Source organism: Lissotriton vulgaris, chromosome 6 (genome assembly GCF_964263255.1).
Source record: "Lissotriton vulgaris chromosome 6, aLisVul1.2, whole genome shotgun sequence".
NCBI classification, from domain to species: Eukaryota; Metazoa; Chordata; class Amphibia; order Caudata; family Salamandridae; genus Lissotriton; species Lissotriton vulgaris.
In genome coordinates, this window is record NC_141694.1 from 1,553,511,627 (window position 1) to 1,553,538,758 (window position 27,132).

A 27,132-nucleotide genomic window follows, 5' to 3' on the forward strand; every position below is an offset into this window, starting at 1 on the left:
GTCCTCAGGGGGGCGGCCATTGCCGCGATTACGGGACACAAACGGGACTCACGGAAGGAACTTACAGACCTAGAACTTGCACTGGATACGGCCAATGACGCTCATAGAACAGACCCCTCCCCGACCACGCTACACACACTCACGCTCCGGCAGCAACAATACCTAGCCCACCTCAAAACGACAGAGAAGGGATACATTGCGAACACTAGACATAGAATCTATGATGTGGGCGACAAAGCGGGGCGTATGCTGGCATGGCTGGACAAGAGAGGGAGTGGAGTGAGAGGTATCCATAGACTCACTACGGAGGATGGGCGGACACTGGTACACCCAGAAGCAATAGTGGGCGAACTGGCTCGTCATTATCAGGACATCTATACACCGGGACGGAGGGTCACACAACAAATGGCGAGGGCAACACTTGCTGACACTACCATACCTAGCATAACACAGGAGGATAGCGACGCACTAGAACTAGACCCAATGGGGGATGAAATCCAGCTGGCAATCCAGGCGTTACAGTCAGGTAAAGCACTGGGCCCGAATGGAATACCGGTAGAATGGTACAAGTCCATGGCGGTGGACCTCAGTGCCCCGCTGCTAGCTATGTATTTAGAGAGTAGAGACAAACTAGAGCTACCGCTGGACCAACGCACAGCGACGATTGTAGCAATACCCAAGCCCGGAAAACCGCCGACAGAATGCACCTCATACCGCCCGATATCATTACTGAACATCGAGGCCAAAATACTAGCTAAACTTTTGGCTACCCGGTTGATGCCCCATCTTAGCACCCTAATCCACCCTGACCAGTCGGGCTTCATGCCCCACCGGAGTACGGCACTAAATCTCCGGCGAGTCCACGGAGTGTTGGCCCGCGCGCACCTCCTCACGGAACAAGCGGTAATCCTCTCCCTCGACGCCAAAATGGCGTTCGACCTAGTAGAATAGGAATACCTCTTTGTGGTGCTGGAACGCATGGGTTTTGGCCCAAAATACATTAGGTGGATACGGCTGCTCTACACGAAACCCGTGGCACAAGTGGTGGCCAACGGCCACACGTCGCCTAGATTCCCACTGGGCAGGGGGACCAGACAAGGCTGCCCCCTGTCCCCCCTGCTCTTTGCGCTGGTACTTGAACCCTTGGCCATCCAAATCAGATCAACGCCACTATTCGCGGGCATCAAATGGGAGGAAGGGTGGGAGGACAAAGTCTCGCTATATGCAGACGATATGCTAATATACATGACCACACCCGAGACCGGCATCCCAGCACTATTGGACCTTTGCGACACACATGGGCGCACATCGGGTTACACTCTCAATTGGTCGAAATCCACCATATACACATTAAAAGGCCCAGAGCCGAGACTACAGGGGAACTGTCCTATGCTTAAGACGTCGGCCTCTTTCAAGTATCTGGGTATCATCATCGCGAGCGGGGAAACAGACTTTTTCGTAAACAACCTAAAACCACCTATAGACCGCCTGCGAGCGGATGTTAAGCACTGGGCGGCCCTCCCCCTGACCCTACTGGGCAGGGCGGCACTGTACAAGATGATGGCCCTCCCAAGACTTCTTTACGTACTGGAAAACACTCCGCACCTGGTGCCACAGCGTTATTTTCAACAGATAGTGGCACTGGTCACGGTCCTGCTCTGGAACACGGGCCCGGCGCGCATAGCATATGACAAACTGGTAAAGAGCTGGTACGAGGGTGGCATAGCGCTCCCCAATATTCAGCTCTATTACTGGGCGGCCCAGCTCAAGATTATAAATTACTGGATCCACGCCCCGAAGAACGACCCGGCCTACCGGGCGGATTGGTCACAACTGGGGACGGACTGTATGCTGTCCGTACTTTACAACAAGTCACAACTGAAGGCCCTGATCGGTCCGACCAAACACACGGCGGCACTATGGCACGTGACGCAGACCCGTCTGGGGTGGGCAGGCCGACTCACTAAAATGACACCCTTGTGGGACACGAAAGCGCTGGGGAACCTGAGAAGCTGTAAGGGGTTTGACCGGTGGGACTCAATAGGTATTTCTACAATAGGAGACCTCTGGGAAAGTGACTCAGTATTACCATTTCCACAGTTGCAACAGCAATACAACCTCGGACCCACAGAAACGTTTAGGTATGTCCAGATTAGGCATGCACTACTACAGGCCATCCCGGCCGGCACCACACTACCAGACTCCTCTCCTTTGGAGGATAGATTGCTAACTGACTTCATGCTCCAGAGTGCCACCTCCCTCACATACAAGAAGCTGATCAACAACCTCAAAGACCCGACGCTAAAACTTAAGGAGAAATGGGAGGGGGAACTAGGCGATACAGACGAATTTGAGTGGAATGAGGCCCTGGCCTCCCCAAAGGAGGTGGGAATCTCTAGTAGGCTCAGACTGGTACAACTTAAAATCTTACACCGCATCTATTACACCAGAACACTGCTGCACAAAATACAAAGAGCAACACACCCCTACTGTTTGCGAGGCTGCGGGGAGGAAGGGACATTGTTCCACACACTATGGGACTGCCCCCAGATACGTGAATTCTGGAGACAGGTGCTCCGATCCATCTCCCAGGCCCTCAAACTTTCAGTCCTGCCTGAACCGCGTAAATGCCTTCTAAACATTTGGGACCCGAACGACCTGGGTAGATATGAACTGATTTGGGCGACACTGGCATTGACCGTGGCTAAGCGGGATATTGCACAGAAATGGGGGGCGCAAGAAGCACCCACCGCCAATAGGTGGGCTAAAAACATGGACGTCCTAATGGTAACAGAGAGAGCGGTTTATGTGATTCGAGCGGCGCCCAGGAAATGGAACAAAGTCTGGGCGGCATGGAACTTGTACAGAGGGGAACTTTGTGAGCCCTTGCCGGAAGGAGAGGAATCGGACTCCGAGGGGGAGGAGGAGTGAATGAACAACTGCAAGGGGGTGGCCTCAGGCATGTAACACGAGTATACAGGTGGCCCTGGCCTGAACATTTCTTGTGATACGATCAGCAGCACAGATGACTACGAGCTGTGGGGGGAGTTCGGGGGATGTGATGACACAGGGTTGGGGGGATATGTTGGGGAGTTTGTTCTTAGTAGTTAAGGGGAGGGAGACATAATCATCACTGAAATAGGGAAAAGGGGTCATCGAGGTAATGCACGTTGTGAACAGATGGCGCATGTCGAATGCTTAGGCGAGACCCTTGTCACGGCAGGAACTATGTCTTAATTACGTAATTGTAGCCCGCGAATTATTGCACGGAAAAGATGTACGAACTACAGGATTACAAAATGATTGTATGCAATTGATTGACCATTATTCCTTCCTACCAATAAAGTTTAAAAAAAAAAAATATATATTGGACCCACTGGTCCGGCGGGACGTAATTTATGGGTGAATTTAATGAACCACCACTTCCCCGCTTCACTAACCGCCAAAAATTGCCCATATTTTTGTCATTACTTGCTAAGAGCAGGTCTTCCCAGCGGTTGTTGTCCCACTCCTTTTGTGCAATCGTTTGAGTAGATGTATAGTTAGCCCTGGCATATTTAATGTTCCCCAGATCCTTCTGCCTAATCGCCTTAGCCAGTTCTTGGTACGCCTTTCTACAACTTTTATTATACCAAGAGGCCATCGGGACCCTGTCCTTTGCCTTCCTTTTGCTAGACTTAATAAAAAAGGTTTTAAGGTTGGTAAACAGATCGCTATTCACCTGGATGATGGACCGATTTACATCTTCCTGGGAGGAGCAGTTTTGGAGGGTCTTTATTGAATCTGCTACCAACGCCTGCATAGCACTCAGATCCCCATCCTTCTCAATAACCCATGACCATCTAACCCTTCTCATGTCATTGGAGAGCAGAATTCCAGACCGTATATCTACCTCAGTCTTAGTAGGGATGTTCACCGTTCCCAGGGTCTTGATTGTCATAATAAGGGGGTCATGGTCACTTAAAGTATGTTTCTGGACCTTCATGTCAAGTAGGGAGTGCCATGATTCGATATTTAACATGATAAAATCAATACGGCTGCTCCTCAGCCCGTTATTAAATGTATGGGCACCTCCCCTATCTGATTGAGACCTTCCATTGACCGCTTGCACCCCCCTTTCTAAGCATAGCTCCTTAAGTTACAGGGCAGCTTCCGTCCATTTTTTTATGGGACTTAGAACGAAGGATGGAATATGCCATTGCAGGTCCTCATCAATGCAAAAATTACCGTCTTCCTGGTCAAGCGGTTCAAAAGTACAGTCAAAATCCCCCATAATGATCAAGGAACACCCACCCCTCTGGTGGTCTAGGAAGTTATCTAAAAGTGCAACTGTGTCCGAACGCCTCCCTCCGGGTAGCCCTCTGGCATAGAAATTAATTATCAATGTGTCCCAGTCATGGTCCGTACCTAACCGTAATACCAAGATGTCTGGACTCTCTATCGACATCATCTCATACCTGCGCCCCAGCTGCTGTCTTACCCAACATGTAAGGCCACCTACGGGTCTGCCTTTTGGACCCCGGTGAACATGTTTGGAAAAATTCAAGAAGCCTGGGTGAAAAATCGGCTCGGTCACCCAGGTTTCTTGAAAGGCCAGACAGTCAAACTAGTCTATAAACCCCGCCCAGTCATGGGATACTGTTTTCTGCTGGAGCCCTACAATATTCCAAGAGCCTACTGTCATGACAGGTATAGCCTGTCCTTAAAACTGGCTACAACAAGGAAGTTGGAGTGGGGGGATATGTTACCCACCAACACTTCGGGACCATGGTGGTAGTTGGATGCAACTAAACCCGCTGGGTGGATGACACCCCGGTCTTCTCTCCTCTCCATTGTATATATTCCTTGCGGGGGACAGCCTCCTCCAAGATGGATTGAATTGATACATAAGGCATCCTCCTCTGCCATCTGAGCCCGCATTCCCAGTCGGGAGGACGGAGGTAAGCATCTAGGGATGCTATTTTCAACAGGCTTGGGCTTCCTAGGCAGGGTCAGTGCAATAGGGGCCAAACAGTTAGACTTATCCAGTCAGTCAATATCTTCTAGGGAAGTAAAAACATGATTATTAAGAGAAACGGGTTGTAAAAGGTGGCTAAGTGTATGTGAGCACCCACGCCTTCCAGCCATACTGGGGACATTACAGGGATGATAAAAATAGCCCAAGGGAAGAACAGATATATTGTCCCCCACATCCCAGTCCCCAGCTCTCTCCAGGATTTGGCGGACAAAGCCAGGTGTCCCAAAACTTAATACCACACAATCACCCCTGAGAGACTTTTCAGATTTCCCCACCCAGGGTATTCTATGGGCCATTTTAAACTCATTAAATAAACGATCCTTGATCCCTGTCCTTATACTCAGTAGGTGGAGGGCCCTATTCCTCAGGGTTGACCAATCCTCATTTACATGTGGGGCAAGGTCAGGAACATTACCTAGGACTACAGTGTAGGGGGAAGCTTCTGGTGGTAAATGCAAGTAGGTAGGGGCACTCTGAGCCCCATCCCTACGCAAACATGTCTTGCTGCGGCCCCTGGATGCTAATACTATCCACGGTCAAGGATGCACACGTGTTGGCAATCAATGCTGATTTTAGGGGAGGCCCGACATTAGTGATCTCCCCTCTAATCTCCCCCCCTACCCCTGGGATGTAGTAACACCAACATCCAGCCGTTCTCCTGAACTGATTGATGTAGATGTAGACGTAACCTGCTCTATTTTTGTGAGTCTATCCTCTATTTGGCACAATTTTTTCATCAGGTGATCTAGGAGATTAGAAATCCCTTGCACTATGCATGTGTGAAATAATTCCTCAAAGGATGAGTTGGCAGCGTCAACTGAAACCATAGTAGTTTGACCATTACCCAAATTGGCCCTTGCATCTGCCTTCCGTTTGGCCCCACGAGTGAGTTGAGGGGTAGCCTTAGATGGTCCCCGACTTTTCCTTTTCTTTAATGGCGGATCCCCTTTAGCAGCACATTTGACAGACCTCCCTCGAGTGGAAACCATTGGGGAGCATAAGCTAATATCTGGGCTAATTGGAATATCTGGTGATGAGATGCAAAAACCCTGGCTAAGCTGACATGGAAGGGAGGACGGAGTAACGGGGAGGATATCAGCTTGTCCTAAAGCGGGCATAGGACCCAAGCAATCATTGAGCAAAGGCGCAATGGTTCTAATGAGAGCCTACGCTCTGTTATCTATCAATACAGTTTTAGCTCTTGTAAGGAAGGCGTCAATCGTTCCCCCCCCTCCTATCCCAATTTTACGTTTGCTAACCCCAGCACCCACAGGAGGCATTGTCGAAAGTTAGATAAAGTAACACGGTACCTTGTGAAAGGTAGTCCAAAGGACAGGTAGACGTAGAACAGGGCCAGAAAGCAGCAATGCAGCAAAGGCAGTCCCTGGGCGCCTCACACCAATAAACTGCAGTGCCACCCAAAACTTGTAAAGATGGTAAATTGCAAATGCCCCAGGAATTTACGACAACAACAGGACCTACAATTAAACCTCTGGTAAGACATAAACGGACTACATTATGTGTATTATTACTTAAAACCAATGGACCTGGCCCAGCCAAGCCTTGTCTGGCCGCGGTCGGGCGCAGACGCTTCGCCCATGTGTGACCCGCGCTGCGGGAGCCCCGACGCACCTTTAAGCGCTGTTTGGCACGAGTCTCTAACGCGGCTCCTGCCGCGGTGTCCCCTGGTGAGTGGAGTCCTCGGGGGCGTTGCGGTGTGTTGCGTGTGGCAACAGTGCTCAGGAGAGATCAAGGGCGAAACTGTATTTTCTTGCATCTTCGTGTAACATACTGATTCGTTTTTTAGGTCTCGCCTGTCGATGCGCATGCGCATCGAGCAAGGCGAGAGTATTGGGACTTATCCGCTCTTAATCCACACTGCAAGGAATCGTGGCGATTCCTTGCAGTGCCCGTGACTTTTAAGCTCAATGCGCATGCGCATTGAGCTTAAAAGCGCGTGCACGTCCGTCTTTGTTTACCCGCTCTGCCCCCTCCCCTTCCCGCCGTCTCGCATTTCCCCTGTCGCACTTCTCCTCCCCCCTCCCCTCTCTTCCCTCCGTCTTGTTTATTGTACCCGCTCCGCCCCCTCCCCTTCCCGCCGTGTCGCATTTCTCCTCCCCCCTCCCCTCTCTTCCCTCCGTCTTGTTAAATCCTGCCCCCAGCAGCTAATAGTCGGCAGGGCTGACTCGCTCTGCAGCACTCCACTGTGTCGCTTTGAAAACCCTGTCCCACTTGTGCTTCTCCCCTGACAAATACCCCCAGCACTATTTCTTGGTTTCTTCCTCCTAAGCTGCTGTGTCTCTTGTGTGCTTCTACCCGCCATCTTCCTCCGCTCCCCGGTGAGGTCCGTTTTGCTTTTCATGTGCTTCTCTCCCGTCCCGTGTTCCGCTGTCCATGTGTTCTGCATGCTCACTCGTGTCTTTCTCCCCAACCAAACTCTCCCACTTCAGATGTTTTTTTCTGTTTCATGTGCTTCTCTGCCTTCCTGCCTGCCTATCTGATGAGCTTGCCTTCGTGTGCTTCTTTTCCAGGCAACGTGCGGATGAGGAGTAACTTAACGTTTTGGGCAAATAGTCATGTTGGTTACTTTCTGGTCCTGTGTGTTTCTGTGGCGAATGTCCACGTCCACAACTTCTCTGAGGGAGCATAGTGGGCCCAACAACCCCGTGTGTGTCGGAGGGAGAACCGGGCAGGCTCCAACCTTGTAAAATATTCATGCCCGGCGTCCGTAATGACAGCGTCTTTAGTGTAATAATACGAGCCGCGGCTCCGTTAACCCGCGGTGCGCAGCCAATTATTTTATGGAAAGTTGTTGCCTCGACGCATCGCCAGTTCACTTTAACTCGCGATTAAACTGTAACATTATTTTATCGTTCCCTTTCAAGCTATTGGTGTGTATTAGGAGGCACTTGTAACACTGTAAATGCCTTAGAGCTTGTCGTTGTAACTACAACTCTTTATTTCCTGTCCTTCTGGGAGCTGGTAATTGAGCTGACAGCCAGCCCCGTCTCCCCACCCACCCCCGCTGCCTCACTAGGTCGAGGCTTTAAACTAAACAAAAAAAAAAAACACAGCTTCAATCCCCCGCTGGCCAAAAGAGCACACCAACCTCTTCATCTCCATTCAGACAATTAGCTTCTGAATTGAGGGTGGGTCTTAAACAAACACACACTTAGCCCCCAAGAATGCGGATTGTTCTCTCGCATTCATGGACTCCCGGGGAGGGCCTTGCTCAGTAAACCTTTTTAGGGTTTACCAAATGTCAACAGCCATTTGGTCTTTTATGTTGCAGCAGCTGCATTCATGCCCAGCACATGGCTTTAAAAGAGCCGCGGCCATTTGCTGTGTTGAGCCGCCCGAGCAGCACTCGTCTGCGAATCGGCGTCGTGTGAGGCATTCGGCAGCCACTAATGTTAAGTGAACACACAACTCCAGGAAGTTACGTGTAACCCGCAGACCGCGTGCTCCAAGCCAACCAGAACTTTGATAGCTTCATCGATTCGTCATTACCTACTATCGACTCTAGACGATTGTTTGCGTACAGGGACCTACCTATCAGCAGCGAGCGTTTAACTCTTCGAGATAACTTGCAGGCTGCATCTCCGCCTGAAGAAGTGACACGTTCCTCAGCGTTTCTTGCTACACAGCTCCTTCTGTTGCACCTACTTTCTGCCCTGGCCCCTCACCCTCTCCTTGAGGTGAGCTCGGCATCACCCTCGCTCATAGCCTCGAATCCATCACCCTGCTTCCAGTATGCACACCCCGAGCACGTCCTCGAAACACATTTCCAATCTGTCCATTCCTATGCATCATTCATTTCTCACGCAGACACCTCTCAAATCCGTTTCAAAGCCAAACTGCAACTTTCTTGCACTCTCACTCCTCCTCACTCACCCTCAACCCCTCACTCACCCTCACTCACCCTCAACCCCTCACCCTCAACATCAACCCCTCACCCTCACCCACCCTCACCCTCACTCACCCTCACCCTCACTCTCACTCACCCTCACCCTCACCCTCACTCACCCTCACCCTCACTCACCCTCACCCTCACTCACCCTCACCCTCACTCACCCTCACCCTCACTCACCCTCACTCTCACCCTCACTCACCCTCACTCTCACTCACCCTCAACCCCTCACCCTCACTCACCCTCAACCCCTCACTCACCCTCACTCACCCTCACTCACCCTCACCCACCCTCACCCTCACTCACCCTCACTCACCCTCAACCCCTCACCCTCACACAGTGCAATAGGTCTCGGAGCATTTGAGTTAGAGCTTTTAGAAATGTTTATGGCTTTTTTTTTAAAATTCTTTAGCATTGGCTACAGGAAACAAAAATGCTAAAGATTTACAAAAAAACCCATAAACAATTCTAAAAGCACTAACTCTAATGCTGCGAGACCTATTGCATTTCCAATGCTTGTTAAATTGTATGTATGTTCTCTCATTACTTTATCAACATACTTTTGTGCTGCTCATATAACCTGATTCCTCACTTGTTAGTCATACATTGTAATGCATTTCTAATGCATTGAATCTTCGTTTTGTTTTCAAACCCATTACACTTTCTTTACCTCATATTTATTGATTTTACATCTTCACCCCCATAATCAGTTTAACAGCTATTAACATAATTGATTAAGTCATATCCTTCTCCATAAACCTAATATACACTGTCACAATTCATGTAATTGTCATATTAACATATTGACACACTAAGATCTTATATCTGATGTCCATATCATATGTCACTAGCATATGTCTATTTTTATTTGAAACAGTGCTGTATGTAAATATGAACCCTTTTGGTAATAGGCTATGGGCCATATGTATGAACACATGTTCCCATAGACACGGAATGGGTAAAACGTTTTGATACATCCGCCCCCAAATCATGTACTGCTTCCCCAACGTTTTGTGATTATAACTCACTATACCTTTATAGACGATAAGTTGTAAATGGCTACCCATGTTGGACTACGCTAATGATTTGCAATGTTACTTCTTTCTGGAATGAAACATATTGGAGCTTCAGTGTGTTTAAAAAAGTATTGAAAGTTCCTGATAGCACAGATATTCAATTTAAGATTTTCAGCTTTCAACATAGAAGTTAATAGCCGAAATATTGTCTATTTTTATCGTGCTCTATGATAGACTTACCAGCAGTGGGATTTAATGCTGCCATGTTCCAGCCACATTTAGCTAATGCACAGCAAAGTAGAACATTGGCAATGAGTGCTAGATGATTGTTTTCCATCTCTCTATTCCACAACTTACAAGAGAACATGTACTAAAATCTGTGCCCAAAGATCTTTTATCTTGATATTTTCGAGAGAGGTTGCAACACTGAATTGATTAGTTTACTAATGAAATGTTCACTGCAGAGCACGAGCCGTTCGTTTTAATGGTGCCATTTGTGTTGTTATTTGTGATGATTCAGCCGGCGAAAAAGAGTCAGAAGAGTCTCAAGAGTACTTAGATGCAGAGGATGACATCAACCAGAACATCGATGGTATGTTTTGCAATAAACTTTCACCTGAATTTTACTGTATTAAATAGAATACTATTAGCAAAACGTTTACTAACTGCAATAAAGGTGTGTGTTATAAAATGAAGCAAAAAATGGATAGTCTTGCATATTTTACAGCATTGTGAATGACATCATGAATGACTTCTTCAGATGTATTACTGTTATCCCACATTGCATCATCACTGATAATATAAATACTATCGCTGATTTATACTTTTTGATAACTGACAGGTGCTCAATTACTTTCAATCAAAGTGAGTGCAGAGTTGGCGGCAAAGTTGACAAGTACATCAAATTCAGAGTGCGCAGTTAATTGTTTATGACAGAGGCAGGACTTGGGCCTCTGTATTTTTTAGCTTGACACCACACTTTAGAGCACATGCATTCCTGCATCCTGATTTTGCTCCTTTAACAACTTGTTAATAATTTGACCCCGCTAAATATGTTGAATGTTGATAATGGGAAGGCAGAGGAGAGAAAATCGTGACGAAAAGGGAGGCGGGGGGGGGGGGGGGGCAAAGTGTTAATTACAGTTAATGTAGACTTCTCAAAGGACATTTCTGCTAAATATTTTCAAATCACAAGAAAAAAAATGAAGTGACACTGGTCCATGATTTTAACTATTTTTTTTTTTTTTTTTTTTTTGGGTAAGACATTTATTGCACATTGTCACAGAAATAGTATAAACAATATCGCCTACAACCTGAGAAGGCCGGCTATGCATTGTACGCAAATTTACATCAAAGGCTTATCCATACACAGCCCATCAGCCGACAACCATAGGTCCGGCGGCGCGTGTTCGGTGTCAGTGCAGTCTCGGTGTTTTGTTTTGACAATGCAGCCGTGCAGTATACACGTTCGGTCGGTCTTACATTTTCAGTATTTTCAACCAAAGCCCCCAGAACCTAGGGAGGATGATGTAAACAAAAACATAATAACCCCCTAAAAAACTCGAAGCACTGTGTCACAACATTCTCCCTCCCTCACCGCCCCGTCAATTGTATCACAGAGTGGCAAACATCCTGTAGCAGTTGAGCGCTCAGCACGCATCATTGTCAGCGGCCATTGACACCAGATAATGTTGAAACGGTTCCCAGAAGTCTCTGGGGCGGGACCCCATAGGCAACTCTTCCTCGTATGTAATTAAAGTGTCTCTACAGTAGGTCAAGTCCTCCAGCCAATTTTTCACTTTAGGGTTTCGCTTACTGTTCCTGTGTAAAGAGATTCTCCTTTTAGCCACCAGTAGTGCGATCACGCATAGTTTACGGCGCCTCGCTCTCAATTGTGGCACTAACCCCAGGAGACAGACTTTAGCTGTACATGGCAATTGTGCCCCCAATATAGTGTTGAGTGTCCGCACCACCTGATCCCAGTATTGTGCCACCGCATCGCAGCGCCATGCCAAGTGTATGAAATCTGCATGTTCCTGCCCGCACCTAGTGCAGTTAGAGTTGTCCCTCAGACCATACCTGTGCAGTCGTGCAGGCGTGTGGTACATGTGGTGCAGATATTTGTAATGAATCAATCTAAGATTTCCGTTTGGCGTCAGCATCCCCGTTAGTATGCAGGAGGCCTCCCATTCCTCTTCCGTGAGGTCATCCCCCAGTGCTGCGTTCCATTTCTCCCTGGCTCTGGTAGTGTTACCTCCATTGCTAGCTTGCGCGCTGCGGTACAATCGGGACACTAAGTGTGACGCTGAGGGGGTGTTGAGCACAAGTCATGATTTTAACTATTAGTTGCTGAAAAACACAAAGATATTTTTACATTGCAATTCCTGAATCTTGGCGAGGAACATGGCGGCCGCCACGTAAACGGCCGCGGGCGCACCTCTCCAGGCTCCTGATGGCAGTGGGGGTTTGAGGCTCAGATGACCTTGCATCAGTGACCCTGTACTCTCTAAGCTATGGGAGTTAACTTCACGGTTTGATTTGTACCCTCTATGTGTTTGTTTGTAGGTCTCGCCTCTCAATGCGCATGCGCATTGAGCGGAGCGAGACTATAGGGGCTTAAACAGAGGTTTAACTAGACTGGCGATTTGATGCTGTGCCCATGCGCTTTTAGGTCAATGCGCAAGCGCATTGACCTAAAATGCGCGTGCACAGCATCAAATCGCCAGCCATCTGTTCCCCAGCAGCTCTTCCCGCTCCGCCCCACAAGCTTCCCCCAGCGTGCGCTCTGCCTCAGCCGCACTCCTCCCACACCTTTGAAGTGAAGCTTAGCTTCACTTCAAAGGCCCCTGCTGCTTTACACTATTCACGGCCGCCAGGCCGTGTCTCTCCCTCGTCGCCGCTCTCCCCGCTCCGCCCCCTGCTGCGGCTGTGTCGCATTTCTCCTCCCCCCTCCCCACAGCAATGCCCTCCGTCTTGTGCTGCTAATCTTTGTGTGTAAGCGTGGGGGTGCGGCCGGAGATGAAAGCCTTTCTTTAGTTTGTCTCATCAACATTTAGGAAACACTTGGGCACATCTTAACTGAGGTAATTTACCTGCCAGAAAGAAGCACCTTGAAGTCTCACTAACAGTGCCTTGGGTCCGATGCTGGTTGCAGGCTGCGTCTCATAGCTTGAAGCGCTGTCTAGAGATGCGTGTAGTGAAGAGCATCAGAGCCGCGCATTGTTTATGTCGGCACCTCATTGGTCCGTTTCCAGATCCGTCACACAGCTTGTTTTTCGGCCAGCCCGTATCTGCTCCTCTCTCAGCCTCTCAGCCTCTCATCCTCCGGCGGTTGGTATGTGGGAGGTGCCTCTGAAGAACTCTGCAGTGGCGGTTGACGTGCTAGTCTTTTCTACACCAGCGAGCTACGCCGAAGCCGGCGTTTGTCTTGGTTTACGTCCCGGTGTATTGAAATCGGGCTGGAGGTGGATGATCACCGCCAGTGAGTGGAGGCGAAGTGGGCTGCTTTTTCAGTCGCAGTGCAACACGGGAGGGATAACGCATAGGCTGGAAAACGCACTTTCCCCGGAGCAGGTAGGAGGGGGAGAGGTTGAGTGTTGGCACTGTATCGTTGGGGGTAATTGCAGAGAAAATGTTTGTTTAAAAGGTGGGTTACTCCTGGTAGTTCCAGGGGGGCCAATAAGTTTCCACACTCTGATTCCAATGTTGTACCTACCACGGAGGTAGGGGACATTTTCTGTAAGGTCTCGCCGGACTGTATGGAGAAAGGGGTTGAAGTGCAAGTGGGAACATCTCCCCCCAAATTAACCAGATATTCGCTGCGGGCAAGGGTGGCTCATTTCGCCTCTAATAACTTGAATATTCATTCTAGCCTACCACAGCGAGTATCTCCCCCAGTGGCTGAAGTTAAATCTTTGGCAAAACATACCAAACAGGCGGGGGGTGCAGGTCCAACAACTAAACTGGCTAAACCCAAGGCTCAGAGAGGTAAGGGGAAAGTCCGGGACAAAAAAAACCTTTACCAAGTCTAAAATTACTCCGTCACTGAAAACTTTCTATCAGGTCATGTCCCTCTCTACTACCAAAGCACTGTCTTCGTCCTCCCTGCTTCCTGAAGTGGAAGGGAATCTGGAAAGCATGTCAGAATCTAACCCCCAGTCTATTGTGGTCTCTGCAGTGCCTTTAAAACCCGTGGCTACTCCTATGACTTCAAAATTGAAGAACTCGGGGATCATCCAGGTTAAGCAAAATTGTCTCTTGGAGAGGGCCACCACAACGAACTCGGCTGAGCTAGCGGATTCCACAGACCTTATCATAACATCAGAGATCGAGTTAGAGGTCCATCCAGCTATAGCTCTCTTGAATAGATACTCGGTATTAGACCAAAAGAAGGGGTCAGACATAAAATCAGCTGCAGTTCCTGCCCCTGACTATAGGGAAGAGTTGGAAAGACTTCAGGATCAAAAAGGTGGCGAAGGCAGGATTGCGCAAGAGACCCATGAGAAGGGGGAAGAGCAGCGTAAGAAGCTGACGGAAGATAGTCTGTGTAGCAAAATCCTACTTCCCTTGCCTTCGAATACTCAGAAGACTTTGACATCGAGCTCTGATTCTCGCTCCCAATTTCTTGCAGACATTCTCCTCGCCCTGAAAGATTAAATGGCAAGTAGATTCACTGTTTCAGAGGCGAATCAAGCTGTGTTGGCTAACAGGTTTTTATTCTCTGAGGCGAATCAGGCTGCCATCAAATCCTCATGTGAGATCCTTGCTAAGAAGCTTGAAGAGGTCACTGCAAGGACGAAGGCAACTGAGGAGGAAATTCCAAAGATGAAGAGTGCAATAGAGTCCTCTTCTTTCCAGCTGGAGAAGTTAGCTATTCAAAGAGCTTAAAGATGATTTGGAAAGACTGGAGAATCACTTGCGGAAAAATAATGTGAAATTCCTGAATATTCCAGAAGCAATTGAGGGAGAGGATATAAAGGCGTTTGTGATCTCACTACTGAAACGCGCGGTTTCTGAGAGTCTTCCCAATGTCGATTTAAAACATGAAATTCAGAGGGTACATAGAGACCCCTTTAAAAGGAACCCTGGAAGGCAGAAACCGCAGAAAATATTGGTGAACTTTCTTTCATATTCAGTCAAAGAATAGATCCTTTCCGCAGCCTTAAAAGCAGGGGTTATATCTTAACCGATCTGTCTCCCTTCACTTTCTCCATTAGGTCTGATAACTCTCACATAACGGCCGAAAGACAGTGGGAGCTGGGTAAAAGATTGGCAGAGCTAAATAGCCTAGGGGCGAAGTCCCAATTAATGTTCCCAGCTACACTGCGAGTCATGTGGAATAATCATATGCATATGATCCGGACTACCAACGAAGTAGACGCACTCCTAGCTAAGATCCAGCTCGAGAAACAGGGAGGGATGTAGGGGATAGTGGTCATCTTGAGAGCTCGGTACCCCATCACTATGAATTAGTAGTTCTCATGTATTTTCACATAGCCTGGAGGGGTGTTGGGTCCGAATAGGCGTTGACCTATTGGAAGGTAGGGTTTCTCAGTGTAGTATGGTTTTGGGGGGGCACAGGGGCTTGAGAGGAAGGGAGGGGGTGTTGGGGGGTGGGGGAGCACAGGGGGCGGCACACGGTGGGAGCAAAATATGTAAAAAAAATCCTCATCTCATAAATTTAATGATTTCCTTATGATCAGATTATTCAGAGAACAACTCCAAAACCTTGATAAGAGGCACTTAAGCTGTGTAAAGATAAAAATGAATGGGGGTCGGAACATTCAATTTATTTCCTGGAACCTGAATGGCCTGAGATGTCCAAGGAGACAAAGATTAATTTTTAAATACTTAGAGTTGTCTCCTGTGCATGTGTGTTTGTTGCAAGAGACTCACCTGAACAGGATAGAGTCTGAATCTATCTTTTCAAAAATTCCTTGGATTCGATGTTTCTGCTACTCCCAGCAATTACTAAATATTCGTGGAGTCGCTATTCTGGTAAAGAAAGGAATCACCTGTACAATAAGATCAGTCCAGACAGATCAAACAGGCGGATGGATTATTGCGCTGCTAGATTTTGACGGGGAGAAGTTGATTTGTTCTTCTTACTATGGTCACACTACAGACGACTCATCCTTTCTGGTTAAACTGCAGGACAGGTTAATTATGGTAAACCCCCACTTATTTTAGGTGGGGATTTTAATGTTCGGCTTGACCCAGTGAAGGATAGATCCAATACGAGTCACGTTAAAGGGACCCCGAGATCTCGCAGGGTTATGAAAAACTTACTGTCTAATGTTAACTCAGCAGATCTATGGAGAGCAAAGATGGTGAGTGTGGATGGGTTTACATTTTATTGTAAGAAAAATCATCATTCCTCAAGAATTGATTATGTTTTGGTAAATAGAGAGTATATAGATAATGTTATCAGTATATCTGTACTCCCAAGCCATCTATCTGACCGTGCACCTCTAGCTTCTTTATATTCCATGAATAATATTCTTCAACAATTCAGGTGGACCCTGAATAGGACAATATTATTGGACTCCGGAATTATCCAGGCAATTAAAAAATCCTCTCTGGAGTTTTTCTCTTTTAATCTAGGCTCTACTTCAGTAGAGGTTGTCTGGAATGCCTACAAGGCAAATTTAAGAGGGTCCTTACGCAGTTTAACAAGCTTGAGGAATAGGAATAATGCTTTAGAACTACAGACTATGGAGGGCAGAATTTCTTCATTTGAAGAAGAAAGGAGCCACATCGCCCAGGAGAGTTCAAGAGAACTGGCACAGATAGAGGAAAAACCTGAGGAGGCTAGACGGGACCTAAGGTCCCTCTTGGATCAGAAATGTAAGGCCTGTCGTAAATATTTAATTTACCATCTTAATTTCTATGCAGGTAAGTACTTAATCAATAATAACTCAATCGGAAAGAAGAAAACAGAGTCCGTGGTGTTAGAGTTCTTAGGGGTTTATTTCCTTAAAAAGGAATTGTTCCGGAACTGGATATCAGGTTCCTGGCACCACACAGGGTCCAGGAAGGGATAGAGCAATATTTTATTGACAATACATAGCTTATATACTTGACTTGCATTATAGAAACCTATGCAGTAGGCGTAACAGCTGAGAGAAACAAGATAACAGCATCCACGTGATAGTGGTACGTAATTAGAAGGCGTGGACTAGAGGTGTGCGCTAGAAACGTCACAGGTAGGTGTCACAAAGGGGTGGCACAAAGCAGAATGTTGCAATGTCAGCAGAAAACTGGAGCTTGGATGCGCGCGCAGCTGCATGACGTGTGATTGACGTGGAAACTGGAGGGTGCAGGGGACTTGACATTTACACTAGCGGAAAGAGACAGAAGTCTGGCATGTCAGATCAACTCGTACTTCTATCATATCTGATATCTGATGTTTGGGAACCATACTATCTAGAGGGAAAGGTCTCTGGGGCAGAAGTTGTTCTATACTGACTGTGAGTGCGTGTATAAGCGCCTGAGTGTCTGCATGAGAAGCGTGGGGGCATGGGCCTTCCCTGGGAGCATGGTAACAGAGGCTATGAATTACTTGCACGGAGACAGTAGGCCGGCCCTCGTGCTCTGCAGCTGGGAGGGTGTTTACTTAAACTAGTAGGCAGGAATGTATTTTCGAGGAGCGGAACAGATAATTCGAAGGTTGAATACAGTCTTGGCAGGCAGCAGGCTGAGCTAAGCGTCATGGGCCGCACAGGGAGTAGGACAGAGGTCACGAGTACAGAGGCTGCCTGGGCTGATGCTTTCAGAGTCAGAAAGCAGAGAAAAAAGGCTCGATGGCAGAATTCAGGGCCTACTTTGCCAGAGCTGAAAACGTGTAAAGTACACTACAAAAAGACGTTGGCATGGCATACTTAGGAACGGACTATTCAACCCATTCAGGGGGGGTCTGAAAGAGGACATGTTGACGGTGGACGCAAATGTATTTGCGTCTTCATAGCTGGCACAGGAGGGAAGTTACATGCACTTTAAGCTGGTACATGGAGACGGTGGGGTACACGCTAGGGAACACAATTTGACCATAAAATTTATATTTCCTCATTCCCTCCTTGTTCCCTACGGACCCTTCATGATATATCGATCCTCATGAATCGATCAGTCTGTTCTTGTAACATCATTCGCTCATCTTTCTTTCTTTCACGTTTTGAGAGAAAACTGGAATGTTCAATGCACGATGTGGCACACAGTCCACATATTGCTGGCCCACACTGCAGGCACAGACAACAACTGAATACTATGACGAGGGCAATGCCTAAGAAGGATAGGATCTTCCATCCCCAAGCGGTTAACGTTGTCCAGAACCAACCGGACCAAGTCCAGGTGCCTGGATTCTGATGTATCAGATTTGCAATCTTATGAAGACGTGTAATGGCTTGATATACTGTTGGCGCGTTTTCTGGAATGAAAACACAGCAACTTGACCCGATGACCTTACAAGCTCCGCCTCTGTCTGCCAAGATGACGTCAATAACAAGACGATTCTGAAGGACAACAACCCGCATGGCGGACTGCTCCTCTGTTAAGTTACCCAGGGCGGAGGCAGTTTCATTCACTACTGCTTCAAGTGTTCTAGTTAATCTGCGGATTAGCTTACTATTTTGGACGGGACCTGTGAAGAAAAAGAATCCTTTATTGAAATCTGTGTACTGCTCCCATGCCGTTTCAGTATAGTCGACAATCGGGAGACCTCTTCGGAGTCTATTCTTTACTAGATTCGTATTTCTGTGATAATCAGGAGGAGCTAGAAAAACAGGTGGCAGAAGGAATGCAATGTAACAGGTACCATCCCAATCTGGAGGTAAGCGTATGTATGCGGTATGACCACAAACAAAGTAGGAATGACGGGTAGCTCTAAAGGAAGATTTGCCTTGATCACTGAATTCGACCACAGTGGTACATTTACTATGACCTAAGTGTACTGAACCTTTCTTACTGACACATAATTCACCAGTGACTGGTAGTACTGACATAGCGGGCAGAACTGGTGCAGCTTCGGATTCAACAGTAAGAATCATAAGGTTAATTGTATAATTACCTAATCCATATACTTCATTTTCTAGATCAGTTCCTATTCTAATGGGGAGTCCCTTCTTGTCAGGATAACAGGCATTAAGCAGAACTAAGTTCAAGTTTCCCCAAACCCAGCTCCCTTTGTAAACAGCAATATCAGGATCTACGGAATTTATTATTCTAAACCAGGCTCCACAGGAACCATTGTGGGTGAACGGGTACGGAAAGAGGGGCAGAACTCCCTTGTATTTCTGGTAGGGAGGGAGTCGGCCACATATCCAGCAGTTTGTAGCATTATTAGTCTGATGAGAGTGATGTAACATACTAATGAATGTGTTGTTGCGCAGCGCGAGTCTGTAAGAAAGTTCATGTGGAGGTAATTTGCTAAAAGAATGTTCAGCAGAAACATTGTAAGCAGATTGTTCACGCTTGAAAATAGGGTAATAGATAGGAAGCAGTATACTTGCAATAATAATCAGAATACTTAGAAAAAACATAATTAATAATGTCACTATACAGTGACTACGGAGTGATTTACAATATGTATGCTTCTTGAGTTGTCTCTCTCTCTCTCTATCTCGATCTAGGGGGTACATGTCAGAAACTATTTAACCGATTCACCTAGGGGAGGACTTAAACAATTAAACTGTCTGACTTGCTAGATCGGAGCTTTAACTTATATTCTTCTTGGGGAGTTTTTTCTCGTTCTGAAACTTTAAAGTCACTAGATTCGATACAGTCTTTGGAAGGGGTGGACGAGTCTGGGTCTGGTTTCAGTTCGTTGTATTTTTTAATATGGCTCGTGTGGATCCTCCCCTTTCTGCCCTCCACTTTCACTGCAGTCCTCGTAGTAAGAAGGACGGTCTTCGGTGCTTTCCAACGGGGCTCCAGCGGACTTTTCCTGTCAAAGTTCCTAATTAAGACCAGGTCGCCAGGACGGACATCATGCGGCTTTACATCAGTGTTGTCAGGAAAAGCTGCGGCAACCTGTGAACGACATGATTGGAGTGCAGACATCAAGGAGGCAAGGTAATCTGTCAACATGTTACAATCAACATCAGTAATTTTCTTAGGAATGGGCGTCCCCCACATATTCGGTGGTCTGCCAAAAACCACTTCATACGGGGATAGTCCTGATCTCGAGTGGGCGACCATCCTTATATAGAACAATGCAACTGGCAGGGCGACTATCCAGTCGACCCCTTTCTCTTGACATATTTTAGCAAGGCGGGTCTTTAGTGTCTGATTATGCCTTTCTACAAGACCTGCGGCTTCGGGATGTCGGACACAATGGAATTTCCACTGATATCCTAGCAGCAAGGAAACTTGTTTCATTAATTCGGATGAGAATGGCTGTCCGTTATCTGAGTACGCGACACGAGGCAAGCCGTATCGTGGTAAGAATTCACGAACCAGCTGCCTGGCAGTGGTCGGAGCAGTGTAATCTGGGACTGGATATGCTTCGGTCCAACGGGAAAGTGCACAAACAACTACGAGGACATATTTGAATCCTCGACAACGGTCCATCTGGATATAATCCATCTGGAGGACTTCAAAAGGGTGATCGGGAGGATGAAATCCACCTTGCTCTACAGGGACACTTTTACCTGGATTGAACTGACAACAGATCATGCAAGTACGCACTTTCTGTTTTGCTGCTGCTCGTAAGTGTTTATTGTGCCAGAGATTTTGTAAACTGTCTAACATCGCTTTCTCTCCTAGATGTGCTGGACTATGTGCTGTATTTATTATGACTTGAACCATAGAGTCGGGGAGAAACCATGTAGATTTTTCCTTCGTCATCCAACCTTGATCTGTCTGGATCCCTCCTAGTTCAGTCCATTTCTTTATTTCATCTGAGGTAGCATGTGTCTGAATATCAATTACATCTAGTGCGGGATCCCTGACTGTCATACAATGTGTCGGTACTATTGTCTTTGTCACATCAGTTGTCTGAGTGTGAGTCAATGCTGTATGTTTTGCTGTCTGGTCTGCCAGGTCGTTACCCTGGGAAACAGAATCTGTAACTTTAGTATGTGCTTTACACTTCATGACGGATATGCCTGAAGGCAGATGTATGGCTTCTAACAGTGCTTGAATGAGGGGACCGTGTCGGATCTTGGCACCATGAGAGGTCAAGAAACCTCGTTCTTGCCATAACATTCCGAAGTCGTGTACAACTCCGAACGCATAACGGGAGTCAGTGTATATGTTAACATTTCTGTTCTTGGCTAGTATACAGGCTCGGGTCAGAGCAATAAGCTCTGCCGCTTGAGCGGACAGTGTGTCAATACGATATGTTTCTTTAACTTCAGTTTCAGTGGTCACGGCATACGCGGCCACTAATTCTCCTGTACTTGTTCTCATACATGAACCATCCACATAAAGTGTCAGGTCTGGATTTGTCAGTGGAACATCTGTTAAGTCTCGTCGAGGCTTTGTTACTGCATTAATGATCTCTATACAATCATGCGGAGCTGGATCTGTCGTAATGGAAGGTAACAATGTTGCGGGGTTCAGAATGCTGCAGCGTCTGATTTCTATGTGTGGTTGGAATAGCGTTAATTCATAACCTGTCAGTCGTGCTATAGTCAGGTGCTGAGTCTGGGTTCTGTTTAAAAGAACCTCTACAGAATGTGGAACTTGTACTGTTAATTGATGTCCTAAAACAATTGAGTCGCTCTGTCTGATTGCTAAAGCGGTCGCTGCTACGGACTTCAAGCACGCAGGGAGTGCCTGGGCTACTGAATCCAATGTACTTGAAAAATAAGCGCAAGGCTTATGTGAACCTGCTTGATCTTGGGTGAGGACAGACAATGCTGTACCATCACGTTCTGTAACGAAAAGTGTAAAAGGTTTGCTGTAACATGGTGTCGCTAAAACTGGTGCTTGACATAAAACTTTCTTTAATTCTTCAAAGGCTTGTGTGTGTTCCTGAGTCCAAGGGAGGACAGTCGAAGTTGCTGCCTCCTGTGTTGTTAACTGAATGAGTGGTTTAGCTAGAAATGCATATTGAGGAATCCATTGTCTGCAGTACGAGGTGAGGCCTATAAAGGCCCGCACTTCCTTTTGTGTCTGGGGTTGTGGCATATTTACAATTAACTGAATGCGATCGGGAGTGAGCTGTCTCCCCACTTTGGACAGCAAGTGACCCAAGTACACAACTTGCTGAACACAGAATTGTAGCTTCGAAGGAGACACCTTGTGTCCCTTGTCGGCCAGAGAATGTAAAACTGTCAGTGATGCTTGTTCACATTTGGGCTCACTTCGTGCGGTGATCAGCAGATCATCGACGTATTGCAGTAAAGCGGTGTTAACTGGCATTTGAATACAATCTAGTTGTCTTTTCAGTGCTTGGCTATAGATGCTGGGGCTTTCTGTGAATCCTTGAGGTGCGCGGGAAAATTTGAAACTTCGTCCATTTAAACTGAATCCGAAGAGATATTGGCTCTCTGGATCAATCGGTACACTAAAGAAGGCGTTCTTGAGGTCAATTACAGTAAAGAACGTTGCTTCAGAATCAATAGCAGTCAATAGAGAAGAGATATCGGGAACCACAGGGTACTGTGGAATGATGCATTTATTCAGTTCTCTCAGATCAATCACCAGCCGATATACTGGCGGTGCATTGGGATCAGTACGTTTAAGAATCGGAATGATAGGGGAATTGCAGATATTGGAGTCGGTCTCTACGACCACTCCTTGGACAATGAGCTCTTCAATTATTTTCAGTAAAGCCACTACAGCATCGGGTGGTAACTTGTATTGTCTGATTCGTGGTAACACAGCACCTGATTTCAGTGTAACACGGTATGGTGTGATATGCATACAACCTACATCAGTTGGGCCTTTTGCCCACAAGTGATCTGGTACATTTTCCAATCTGACATCAAACTCTCGTAATACATAATGACCCTTGAAATCCCGCAGAAAGAGTCTAACTCCCTCCGGGGAACAGCATATTATGGCTCCTAGAGCCTTCAGCGTTTTGATACCTAACAGATTTTCTGGACATGATTTCGTAAGTAACAAGTCTGTAATACGTGATAATGGACCCACAGCCAGGGGGACTGGTTCTGACACTTCATTTACAATAGGCTGTCCTGAAAAACCAAGGGAAACATTCTGTGAGCCTGAGAGGGGTGCCCCTGGGACTTCGTTATGGCTGATTGTTGTGCGGCTTGCCCCTGTGTCTATTAAAAACTTTCTGTCTTTTCCCAATACTTGACTGTGTACATAAGGACCCTCTTGATCTACAGGAATCTCAATAAGAGGCAAGCCAAATTCCCTCTCTAGGCTGTTTCATGTGTATCGTGGGTAATCGGGGTAAGCAGATTGGGCATACTGGTACATCTGCTGGGAAACTTGCTGAGTCGCGGCAATGGGCTGTGGCTGTGGTACCGCTACCGTCTGTGCTGTATGAGATGAAGCATGCGTATGCTGTGCATTCTGTGAGGTCTGTTGTTGGGCCTGGTCTTGTCTTGGTGGATGCGGCCTTTCTTTAGTTTTACCTGTTGCTATATTGTGTTTCAGAACTGGGCATTCATGTACGTAGTGACCTGGCTGCTTGCAATAGTTGCATGTCCCTTTTACGGGAGCTGTGGCGTGACCTGTCTGGGTCGTACCCTTTCTCTGGCTGTCTGCTGGAACTGATTGGGCCACTAACATTTTCATTTTCATGTCTTTCATACGTTTCTGTTCATGGTCCTGTTCTTCTCTAATTCTGTTCTGATGATACTGTAACATTTGCAACATCTGTGATGGCGTATTTGCTTGCCATGTACTCTCGACCTTGTACACACGGTTTTTAACTGCTAACAGGGAATTCTCGACTAATTTTGATACAAAAAGGTGTGGATACGACTCGCTACTTGGTTTAAGACCACTGTTAATAATGAAACATTTTTCGAATCTTGAATAGAAGTCACTAGTATCTTCATCTGGTTTTTGTTTACATGCTGAGATTGCATCCCAGTCTTCCTTTCTAGTTGTCAGTAATCTTGGCAGAACCTGTACTATCAAACCTGGTAATGCTTTAGTTTTCTCCCCAAGGCCTACCCCTGGGACATGTTTGTTCTCTTCGTCTTCTATTTCTGCCCATACAATCTTTTTGTCTCCTACCTCCCATTCTTTTTCCTTGAGTTTCTCGTAGATGCCTGTGGGGAGCAGTACCTTTAACATTTTCATGATATCTTCATATGTGTAATCCCCCATCAGTAACATGTCTTTAAGCTCTCTGTGAAAACCTGCAGGGTCTTTATCATGGCACGGTACTAGTTTCTTCATTTCTAACAGTTCTAACTTGGTCAGAGGCGTGTGTACATACACACGTTTTAAGGTATGATCGGTACCCATAACTGGATGTACTTCCCGTAAGGGGTTCTGACTTTCAAGACCATGCAGACGCTCCATATGATACATTTTTCTTTCTGGGGGCGGAGCGGGAACATATTCGGAGCTTACGAAAGTGTTATATCTGTGTCGCTGTTCTAGAATTATTTGTATTAACTTGGTACTTAGACCTCTCCATCTATCCATGAGTAGTGCTTCTAACGTATCGTGTAAGGGACCTGGATCAGAATGTTGGTTTCTGTATAACGTGAGAAGGTGCTGCATCATGTATACACCTGCTAATTTCTGCTCGTCTGGGGAAAGGTTCAGGAATGTCTGTGCTACGGTGTCATCATTGTATATGTGTGTATATAGTGCAGTAGTGTGGCTCACTGGTTAGAGGCGGCAAACCCGAGAGCAGAGGACGGCCCGGGACCAGGGTTCGATTCCCGACGCGGCAGGTTTCTGGACCAGGGTCAGCGGACTCGATAATTCTCTCGCCTCGGTGCCCACTCTGATCAGCGATCACACTCGGCAACTCTGGGCATAAGCTTGCCTCATCTGCACTAACGGCCCCACCAGACCGCCGGGGATGCCTGGTCTCACCCTGGAGATACCCATTAAGGGACCATCTCTCAGGGAAGCCAGGAAGGGTTTCGCAGCGGTCGAAGCGCGGAGATACTCCTCCGGGAGTCGATCCTAGCGCTATATAAACTTGCAATTAAATTAAATTAAATTAAATTATGTCTGGATTGTCAGCCCATAATATTGCTGACCGGGCTAGTTCTTGTTCATCCATAGAATTGAGTACGTGGTATCCTATTCGGTCTCGAAGTCTTTTATCGGTCTCCTGGAACCGATGTTCAGGAGAATTCAGGTTTGTTAAGCCAGAGAGAAAAACTCTCTTGCTTTCTGGACGAATGCCTTTCCTAAGGTAAGTTCCCTTACCTACATACACTATCGTATCTGTAGTCCTTTCTGATTCTTCGGGTTCTTCTTCCTCCTCGGAGGAGGCCTTTTCTTTTTCTTTTTCGTGTATTTCTATCACTGCTTTTCTTATTTTCTTGTACATACTGGCTATGCAAGTTCCCTTATCATGTTTTCCATCGGATATATTTTGACCCCACTTGTTGAGTGCATTTAATTCATCCTGTTCTGTTTCAGGCCTGTCTCGTTCTCTTATTAGGCAGTTTATAAAAAAACGTAGTATATGTGCTTGAGTGTCAACTTTCTGATGCGCCATGGCATCCTTAATACTTTCAGGGTCTTTCCCAGTCTGAACAAAGTGATATATTCTATCTAGGCGCTCTTTCATTCCTGCAAATAGCAGCAGGTAGTCAGTGGCGGATCGTAACCGTAGTGATGCCATCATCATTCTATCGTCTTTGCCGGGTACTGGATCATATCTGCAAACTGCAAGCGGTTCTTTGAGTATGTCGAGACGGGGTGATTTGAACGTGAGAGGACTCTGTATATCCCTAAGGTGTAAACTGTGTGTTAATGGCGGCGTCCGAAGACCCCCCATCGCACTTCCTGAAGCGGAAGCTTGGACATTATCTCTCTGTGGAGTCTGTATCTGTACTTGAATTTGTCTTTGAGTAGGGTCAGGTAGAAGCGGTTTCGGTAGATCAACTTTAGGTACGGGAAGTGGTGGAGGTGGAGGAATAGTGGGCTGTCGAACGGGGAAACCTGGTTGCAGTTGTGGCGGGTTGCCACCTCCGTCACCGTCAGTAGGCGGGACGCGAACAGGCAGATTGGTGTAAGCGGGTGCTACATCCTCTAGATAGGAATTCAGGAATATGTCTTTAATGGTCTTGTGAGTTACTTTAGATGGAACCAATGGTGGCGGCAGATTTTTCGGTATTTCTGATGTGGTCTCAGGCGAACCCTCGGCCACGAGATACATACCGTTTACGAGATTGTTTCGTGCGCGGTCTATTTGTTCTGATTTTACTCGGATCCCTTCAGTAACTAATTCGTTTTCTTGGGCTTTATCTGATTCTTTGAGTCTGTCTTCTCTACGGAGTGCTTTTTCAGCACGCTTATGTGATTCCTTACGCCAAAACTCTATGGCGTCTTTCTGAGATTGTCTGGCTTTCTTTTTCCATAGTGCTTCCTCTACCTTCATGATGCACTCGGCATCCCATGTTCCGGTAACAGGCCATCTGTGTCTCTCGTCTAGATGTTTAGTATAATCGGCCCATAAATCTAGATACAATATGGCGTCTAAGCCATGCTTGTTGTACATAAAATTTCCTGGAGTGTCCCTAGGGGGGATAGGAATTTCTTCCTCTAGTATCCCTTTCCTAGTTCCTATCTGCTTTAACTTGTTGAAGAACGGCATCTTGTTTACTTAATACTGAATGCTCAATCCTAACTACTTAATACTGAATTCAGCTAGTTATACAAGAACACAATAATGCACATAAAAAAAACAGTCACACTCATACCACGACATTAATCACATGAAAAGACATTTGAGACATATATGACTACCCCTTATACCAGATGTACTGCTAAACAGCACAGATACACTGTCAGAGACAATGCAAAAACTTTAATAACTGATGTACTGCTAAACAGTACAGATACACTGTCTAAAAACAGTGCAGACCGGACTTGTGTACCCAAACCCGTCTTGATACGTCCCAGCAATGGTACTCACCGGGAAGCACGGAAACTGAAGGCCTCGGAAAACTCGACTGGACTCGACCGGATTCGACTCGACTCGACACATGGATACTTCGGAAACTGGTGGGCCTCTTAACACCTCGGACCTTGCTTCTTTCGGCTAGGCTCTGGTCGGGATCCTCCGCACTCCT

The 27,132-nt window shown here is 46.8% G+C and overlaps 1 protein-coding gene across 1 annotated transcript in view; it reads left to right on the forward strand.

Annotated features, from left to right (window-relative positions):
- LOC147709132 (uncharacterized) overlaps positions 1-27,132 on the forward strand; it is a 2,423,108-nt gene that overhangs the window by 2,315,861 nt on the left and 80,115 nt on the right. Inside the window, exon 12 of the mRNA XM_086925884.1 lies at positions 10,464-10,535. Within this exon, the coding sequence (XP_086782010.1) occupies positions 10,464-10,535 (72 nt within the window). The remainder of the gene's footprint in view (positions 1-10,463; positions 10,536-27,132) is intronic.